Source organism: Halyomorpha halys, unplaced genomic scaffold (genome assembly GCF_000696795.3).
Source record: "Halyomorpha halys isolate HHAL.00 unplaced genomic scaffold, Hhal_1.1 Scaffold898.1, whole genome shotgun sequence".
Taxonomy (NCBI): Eukaryota; Metazoa; Arthropoda; class Insecta; order Hemiptera; family Pentatomidae; genus Halyomorpha; species Halyomorpha halys.
In genome coordinates this window covers 822,843-832,152 of record NW_027112804.1, presented here as the reverse complement: position 1 = coordinate 832,152, position 9,310 = coordinate 822,843, and the positions used below count along the sequence as shown (strand labels likewise).

At 31.8% G+C, this 9,310-nt stretch overlaps 1 protein-coding gene across 1 annotated transcript in view; it reads right to left on the bottom strand.

Moving 5' to 3' along the window:
- Positions 1-391: 391 nt before the first annotated feature.
- form3 (formin 3) overlaps positions 392-9,310 on the bottom strand; it is a 527,238-nt gene continuing 518,319 nt past the window's right edge. Inside the window, 16 exon segments of the mRNA XM_067050567.1 lie at positions 392-3,367; positions 3,467-3,624; positions 4,387-4,530; positions 5,309-5,433; positions 6,128-6,266; positions 6,892-7,026; positions 7,124-7,265; positions 7,349-7,452; positions 7,532-7,781; positions 7,867-7,993; positions 8,160-8,230; positions 8,340-8,447; positions 8,565-8,635; positions 8,733-8,833; positions 8,920-9,108; positions 9,195-9,256. Coding sequence (XP_066906668.1) covers positions 1,220-3,367; positions 3,467-3,624; positions 4,387-4,530; positions 5,309-5,433; positions 6,128-6,266; positions 6,892-7,026; positions 7,124-7,265; positions 7,349-7,452; positions 7,532-7,781; positions 7,867-7,993; positions 8,160-8,230; positions 8,340-8,447; positions 8,565-8,635; positions 8,733-8,833; positions 8,920-9,108; positions 9,195-9,256 — 4,074 coding nt within the window. The 3' untranslated portion in view covers positions 392-1,219.

Below are 9,310 nucleotides of genomic sequence, written 5' to 3'. Positions count from 1 at the left end.
TTCTCTTTCAAATCAACATTTTTGACAATTATTAATTATTATGTGTTAAAAAACATGTTGTAAAAAAAAAAGTAAAATAAAATTTAGTTGAAAAATGAACGGATGAAGTTCATCAGTCTGTCCCCTCTTAACTGCTGCTTGTAAAAATTTTGAGATAAAAAAGTTAAGAATATTTTTGTTGTAAGTTGTAATTTTTTGGTATATTTTATCATTTAAAGAAAAAGTTTTTTACTCGTTTCCAAATTTTCATACGACTAAGTGAAGCTTCAATTTTGTCATAAAATGAAGTAATTTTATAAGCCAGTCCTAACTACTAGAATATATTTAAAACAGTATATTGCATTTAGAGTTTTTTACAAATTATAAAAGGATAGAAAAAAAAGAAGACAAATGTGTTAGTAGGTATCTATTTCAATTGCAATCACCTTACATAAAACACCTTAATTCTAACACTTCAGTAATTTAAAAATATAAAATCTTTATTTACATAAACTTTATACAAAAATTGGAAATTAAGTACTGACAGATCTATAAACTTGCCATTACATAATGCTTAAAATACATTTGCTCAAACAAAAAAGTAAATGCCTGCATCATGCATAACAAACAGATATACAATATAACGAAATTCGGCGTACTAATTCGTCACCGTATTATAGAAACCATAGTTTCAACAAGGGAAAAACTAGTTGTTTCTGAACTAAGTAAAGTGACTAGAAGTATGAGGTTACACAATTATTAATTCTTATTAATAATATATCTATAAAAAAATAAATTGCTTATTACACTAGTAATAATATTCATCACAAGATTCTAGAGCAACTATAATAAAAAACATTAAACATAATTTGTACAGTTAAAATTAAACCTGTCGGCTCTTTAAATAATGTGTTGTCAACAATTAAAATTATATTTATTAACTAACATAAATTATAAGAAATGCATGTTAGTTATAATAATTAAATAATACTAATTATTATAATTAAAAAAGGTTCATTTTGATTTTCTAAATGGTCAATAATACAAGCGACATTAGAAACATAAATAAATAAAAACAAAAATGTTGAGTTAATCACAATAAAAATAACAGAACAGTAAGAATAAATATATAATTATTTTCTCTTTATACATATATCAAAGTGTACAAAAATGTAAAAATACTTATAAAATATAATACTTTTCACGTTGCAAGAAAAAATATTTTGTTATTTTACTTGACTTATTTAATAGATCTAAGAGTGGCCCGATGCCTGACAGAATCGATAGTGTCTTTGGCTGCGCTGGCCGCAGTCGGCCTCATAAAGCTGAGACCAGACTTTTTGACCGTTCCATTAATGCTTTCACCACTGCTGCTGCTGGCTGGTGGTGCACCAATGACCTGGTTCTCTTTGAAGCTGGTACTGACACCAGAAGCGACCCTTGGTCTTCGTACTACAGGTCCTATACTACTTCCACTGGAGCTGCTCCTACTGGCTGGGACAGTCGGCTTGCTGCTCCTAACCTGGCTTTGACCAAGAGGTTTTTTCACCTCTTTTTTAAGTTCAGAGGTAAGATTTTTTATGGCTTTTGTATAACTTTTGATTTCTGGAATTGGACGGACATTTCGCACTGTGCTCACTGATGTTGCACTATTCAAGGAACTCCTCGAACTCCTTAAACTGCTCTTAGAACTAGAACGTTCAACCTTCTTCTTAGGTAGAACACAATGAGGTGACTTGGTAGGGGCTGAGCTTTTAACAACCTTCTGTGGTTGTTTTAAAGGAGCTGAGGACTTTGTTGTTGGTGTTTGAATAATATTACTGTCACTTTTTAAAACAGCAGGTTTTGAATTTTGTTTATTAGCCAGGGCTAAAATCCTTCTTTGAGCAGGAGTACTTTCAGTTTTTGCTGGAGGAGTTTTCTTATCTAAGATCTGCTGCCTTGTTAAACTTGACTGAGAATCAGATTTCCTTAAACTAGCAGACCGCCTTGGGATGACACTCTTCTTATCAGAACTAGTAGGAGATCTCATCGATGAGGTTCTTTTAAATTCCTTCATATTTACACCACTACTTGTATCTCCACTTCCACTGCTGTCAGCTCTGAGAAGTTTCTTTGAATCAGCCTTGGGCTTTGGAGCATCAACAAAGTCACCTTCAAAATTTCCAGAAGATGCTCCTTGGCTAGGTGTTTCAGATACTAAACTCTGAGTTTCTTCGAACCCTTCATCATTTAAATCATGTTCATTTCGGCACTTTCCTGGTGTATTTACATGAATTTTAATTTCGGGAATAAAATCATTTTTCACAAAAGGTGACTTATTACTATCTGGAATGGGGTGAGCTGTTGTGTTACTCTTCATTGAGGGTCCTTCAGTCTTCGGATTGCTTTGGGAGCTATGTGAAAGGGGAGAAAATTTGTCAAATTCTTCTTGATTTGAGCTGAACCTTTTTATTGCTTTGGCCACATCACTCTGATCTATATTAGTTCTTCTTCGGTATGATCTAGGTAACGTTGATGAAGCTGAAAGCCTATTGATGGCTTCAGTTAGCTTACAATCATCTGATTTTGATTCTGATTGTTTCTCTGCTTCAGATGTCTCTTTTAATTGTTTTCCAATTGCCTCAAGAACATCCTTAGGATCGACAGAGGTATTTCTTCTAAAGGATCGTGGTAAAGTTGCTGACGTGGACAACTTCTGAAGTTCCTCACTAGATTTTTCGATATTTGCTATAGCTTCTTCCTCTGGATCTAGTTCAATCTTGCTTTTAAGTTTATCTTGCCACTTCCTCAGCCGTGATTCCTTATCTTTGGGTGATAATTTTTCAACAGGTATCGATTGAGCTTGTTGGGTTTCAGGTTTTATTACTTGTTTTTCAGGTACTAATTCGGGTGATGTCACCTCTGGCCTCTTGGGAGTTTCTTCCTCAACTGGTTTCCTATACCTTAATGTTCGCCTAGAAGCAGCAAACCGATCGAATTGTCCATCTCCCAAGGAGGATTCTTCTTCTTCCTTCACATCCTCATCTTTCAACATTCTAGAACAACGCTGATGATCCCTAAGCACTTTACGAGCAGCTGGTGGAGTTTCAATGTTGTCAGAATCTATTTCCACTTTGTCCGAAATTTCAGGCTTTCGAGATCTTCTTGGAGCAAAAGGGGGTAAATTTTGTTCTTCAGGGGACCGATCAGCCATGTCAGGGAAAACTCTCCTAGCTAATAATGGACTCATTTTTCCTCCTTTAAATTTATTCAGAGCAATAGGTTGCTCAGGAGGTTGCTGCTGCTCAGAGGGGCAACGGATATAAATTGGCAGGCTTTCTTCTGGTGACATGGATTCACCAAGGATTCTAATTACTTCCTTTCTCTTTTCTTCTTCATTGATAGACTAGAAATTAAAAAAATTAAATTAATGATAATTAACAATTGAGGCCATTTAGCTATCTTATAATTAATATGAAAGAGAATAATTAAATTATCGTAATACCTGAAGGCTGGAAGGTGGCACAGAATCCATACTACCCCGAGATTTCAGCCTCCTCAATCTCCGCACATCAAGATCAGTCTGTTCTGAAGTGTTAGGTACATTAAGGTTAGATTTTCTCCAAGGTGATTTATCTTTCACTGGAGACTGTGGTTGCACTTCTAAAATGAAAGAATGTAAAAAAAAATTTAACCAAATTAAAATAAAAACAGCAATTAAGAGAAAATATCAAAAGACATACCAGAAAATAGTGCAATAAATGTTACATAAACAAATATGAATACATGATCATCTCTTCATAAATATCTTCAGAAAGCAATTAGAATCATTTCTTTAAGTTTTAAATAAATTTCCTAATTTTATTTATAAAATAAACATCAACCACAATATCCATGATATGTGTAAACTTCCGCATTAGGTATCCATCCTACTACTTCCACATAGAAACAAGTATGAGTGATATTAGGGAACTATGTTGATTCTTATAAACAAATCAAAAAAGTCTAGATAAGAATGCCATAGGAACTATGGAATCTCTGAGACTATCATTGGATCATATGATTCAGGAGCAATCGTCTTAAAGTGGGTCTTGACGTCTACATTAAATCTTTAAAATTGAATAGTCCCATCTTGATCTGCCAATTTATCACCATAGTAGTTTTGAAACCACCCACATTTTTTAATCTCTTTTATGAAGTTTGTAGTTAGAATTTAATAATCGAAATTGAGATTTGTCATTACCCCTTAAAAATAACCTTTCTTTTGACATCTTGATTGTTAAAATCCATTGCTCTGAGAGCCAAAAAAGGGACTATAGTAAGGAATCAATATATAGCAATGTTATTTCAGAAGTGAAGAACAAAGATCCAAAAAGTTACTAAATAAAATCTACAATTAGTGTAAAATACTATTTAATAACTTACCAGCAATAGCTTCCATTGCACCAACAACATCCGTTTTATCAATGGTTGGCTTCCAGTCAGAATAGACCCTTTTGTATTGCAAACTTCCTTCCGCAAGTTTGCCTTCAGGTAATGTATCCAAAGTACCACTCCTTCCTTCGCTCTCTGTAACAAAAAAAAATTAATGACATTACGTCCTGAATTGAGGCCTGTATAATGAATAGTACCTAATATTTTATATTAATGAGGGGAAAGAATAGGAAATACCATTTTTAATTTAAACCCTACAGGTATACTCAAGTTTTGAAATGAAACTACTAATATTTTCATGATAAAAATTATAGAGAAATAGACATTTGAGTGAAATTTAAAAAAAAGAATTAAAGTATTTGAAACATTTTAAATAAAGTCATAAATACAACAGAATTGTACTAAGGATATTAGGCCAATTTATTTCAAGTTGGGTTAAATTCTAGCTGTTTTTTTCTAGTTAATAAAAAAAGATACACCTAAGTATACTAACGTACTCTTCTGTCAAATATTATGAAATATTATAGCGTAATAAATCAATTTATTTTATTGTTTATAATTTCAAGGGAGGATGGGAAAATTATTTTAAGTCAGAAAATGGCTGAAATAGGTTAAGTGCTTTACACATTATATAATATGGTGAAATTGATATGTTTCTTACACTAAAATATTTGTATTCTAATATATATTAAAGAAAATATCTTGAGAGGAAGGAGAACAAAGGTAGTATAACTCAGAATTGTAAAATGTTCTGCAGTGTCTAAAAATCTTTCGACCATAATCTAACTTACACTACTTTTACAGTCCTCCCAAAATCTTGACATTAATACTATAAAATTCAGCACCATTATAACAATAATTTAGTTTTACAGGAACCATACAGTAAATGAGTAAAAATGCTAAGAAATCTCACCTGAATCAGCTTCGAGCGAACGCCTGTTACCTTGGAATCGTCTCGGTCGTCTGCGTATTTCCTCGTTTTGCTTATCTTCTTTTTCATTTTCTGATAACCAGGCCTCAATTTTTTGTTTCCAGGGCCTAATAGATGAAAGAGAATCATTAGAAATAATATACCTCTAATTATTATAATTAAAAAACTTTTTATAATTACAATTGTTATAAATAAAAAAGCTTATAAAACTCCATTTTTTATTTCATAAAACCTACCTACTCAATCATTAAGATAAAAATAGAGAATTTTAAATAATATTATTAACAAACGCAAATATAAGGCAATACTATATTTTTTCTCAAACAATTAATTTCCTGTTATTTACTATCTTAACAGCAAGATCACCATTTTCATGTAACTTTGATGGTAGTTATACTTTCCATCACAAAATAAGAGCAATTAAATATATATTTTCCTGTAGAAATTATTATTTTCAGGTAGACCCCAGATTTATAAAAATCTAAAAAAGTGTAAGTATTTCCATGTATATTTAAGTTACTAAAATTTTCTCTTTTAACTTTAAATGTGTTATAAGTATTCATTAACTCGAATACTTTATTTAATATTTTATAAATATTTTGTCAACTGTGCATAATCATTAAGTAAATAGGTACAATATTTAACCATCAGAAACATACCTCTCTCAATATGGGTTACATTTCTACCATTTTACAAAATTAAATTAAATTAAATTTGGATGAGAGAAATGCTTTTAAGATCTTAAGATAGCTTTAAGTTGTTAATTATTTTAAATAAGTAGAAAATTTATTTGATACATACTTCGGTTTACATTCCTCATCAGGGGTTGTGGGTAGTGTAGATGGTGATGTTGGTCTTTCCCTTTCTCCAGAGAAGTCCGCGGTAAGTAGATCTGGCCTCTTCCTTCCTCCACCTCTGGCACGCCTAGCCCAAGACCGATCTAAAACATAATTTATAACTTTCTTAAGCAAATGGATAGTGATCATATTTAACAATCAAGTAGATTTTTCATTCTTTTGGATTGTTGGTAAAAGAGGCAGCTTCTAAACAATAAGATTTAGCCTGAATTGAGGTACAGTGGGACCAAGTGATCTAAGTGCTAAAAAATTGATAAAAAATAATTTGTTGACAATAATATAATCTTTGTTCCACTGCCAATTCCATGCTAACAGATTTAACTTCAGAAACGGCCCCTGAACAGAACAAGTACTAAAGGATAGAGCTGTCTGTATGCCCACCTCTAACCGTTCCTTCAAAATGATCTATAGATTTTAAAATGTATATCATTTCCTTTGATATTTAGATCATTTGGCCTTAAATTAAGGTCAAAAAATACACAACAATCAGTAAAATATCAGAATAAAGAACACATTCAATAACCAATTTTTCAAAAAGGTTTTGTAGATCAGTAAGAACAATATTCATTGGTCTCTATAAGACAAGTTCAATCTTAAATGAACGATTTACAACTAATAACTGTTCATCAGTGAGGAAAATTGTAAAATATACTGATAAAAAGATCTAAATTTTTTATATTAAAGTAGATGAAAGAACCAAATGCTTACCCAGACTACCCCAGGATTTTCTTTCCCTAGAACCATCGTGCCCAGAAGCCCTAAGGAAATCCATTAAGGTTGATTCATCTTCCTCAGAGGGTACTCGACTCCTCCTACGCCTCAAGCTACCAGTGGGTGTGATGTCTAAAATTTAGAAATAAAATATTAAGCCCATATTACAAAATGCAAATTTTATTATATTTTTGTTATCAAAAAAAGTTTATTATGGTCCAAAACTAACCAGGTGAATACGTGTCTTCACGCCCACTACTTGGAGGCTGATCACAAGAAAATGAGCCGAGCCTTCTCCTCGAAAGGGCAGGGGATCCCATAGTGGAGATGTCTTCCTCAGAGGTCATCATACCATTCCCGATCTTCCTCACCTACAAAATTGCAGATTAGTTTATGTTAATAAAATATATTGATCTAAAAAATAATAATAAAAATAATCTACACCAATACTCACTCTATTTTCAGAACCTTTCTGAGCGAAACCAGATCTTATATCAGACAATAAGGAATCAACAATATTACATTCTGATTCGGAACCATTTGATCCCTGTGTTCCCACTAAAAAATAAAAAAATTATGAAATCTGCTGCATAACTATAGTTTATTTAATGGTTTGTTGCAAAGGTAAAGTATTTACAGGTTTTTCGCTTCGCAGCGAGCTCCTCTCTTTGCTTTCTCCTCGCGGCAGCCTGTTCCTCTTGAACTCTTCTCCTCTCATTCTCTATAACAGCTTGCTTGAACTTATTACAAAAACCATGGAATACTTTGAAACATTCCTCAAGTTTGAAGGCAGCAGGGTCTTCACAGAAGAAATCTGCAAGTGATTTACGAACTGATTCAAGTTCTTCCATATCTTTCTTAAGCCCTGATACTTCTTGGTCGGCTATCTGTAAATAAATAACACATAAATTTATAACTTGAATGAGATAAAAAGGTTAATTTATTGAGTACATTTCATGATCTTCAATTTACCTTTAGGAATTCAGCCATTTGATCTTTAATTTCCTTCTCAGTAGAGGGTAAGTCTATTTGTTTGTGGACTACTTTTATTCTCGAGTCTAAGGCATTGATTTCATTGAGAAGCTGCTCTATGGTTGTCCTGAAATCATTTTATGATATGTTAAAATGCCAAAGTTCAAATAAAATTAGATTTAAAACTCACCTAATAATATCCAAATTGCATGCTTGTAATGAAGTTTCTAAATTAAGCATATATAATAAAATACATAGTGTTGTAGTAAGAAACATAATTTATAGAAACTTACTTTGTAGCTTCTTCCAGTATTCCCATATCATCAGGGAAACGAAGAAGTTCTTTCCGTTTCTTCTCAGCTTGCTGTTAAAAAAAAATTGATTACAAATTATTCTGAATATAATCGTTAAGTAAATAACCAAATTATAACTATTTTAGATATTTTTAACACTACAAGGAGAATTATAATTACCAGCGCTACAAAATGAATTAAGTTCATCCCAGGCTTGTTTGCTCTTATATCTGTGAGTTTCTGCAACGATGATAACTTTACACCAGCAGCATTTCCGGCATAGCCTCCCTATAAAACAATTTATTATCAAACATTTTTAAAAAAAAGTTATACATAGTGCTACATATTTTGACAATGGAACTTAAAGTTAAAAGTAATAAATAAACAAAATAATGCTATACTTACAGAATTCAAAAAGTTTCCTGCCACCACAACCATATACAATACTTCTCTCAACGATTCATTTCTCATTAGATCTGAAAAAAGAATAATGTTATTATAATCTGTTTTTGCTCAGTTTCAGTTTCATGAAATTATTGATACAAACGAAATTAAAATCTTAATAAAAATTACCTTCACCAGCAACAATCATAGCATTAATACTTGGCTCCAAATAGCTCATGTTTGCAGCGAATTCCTCCTTCAGTAGCATACTTTCAATTCTTAATTTATAACTGTGATAAATAGACAAATAAATAATTATTTAAACATAATAAAATTAATCAGTTACATTAACAATGCTTCTATAAAGAAGACTTACTTGGGAACTTCAATAAGCTGAAGTAAAAATTTTTCAGCATTTCCTAGTTTCGATTTGTCACCATCGAAATTCCTCAACATCTCAAGCTCATCTAATTCAGGGAGAATCTTAAGAAGACCTTTTAACTTCTCTGCACCAATGTCATCATGCTCACCATTCCTGATAAGTTGTATAATGTCTTCGTTTGAACTATAACAGAAAATAGTATATAAATGAAGCTTATATAAAGTTTATGTAATGAACTCTTTAAAAAACAAGTAAATAAATCGTAATACCTTCGGAATTGCTTCAGAAAAATATTTACATTCAAGCTCCTTTTGCCATCAAGTAAGGCTATCTGCAACAGAATATTGAAGAATGGTAGATTAAGTTTTCAACTTCAAATAAAAAA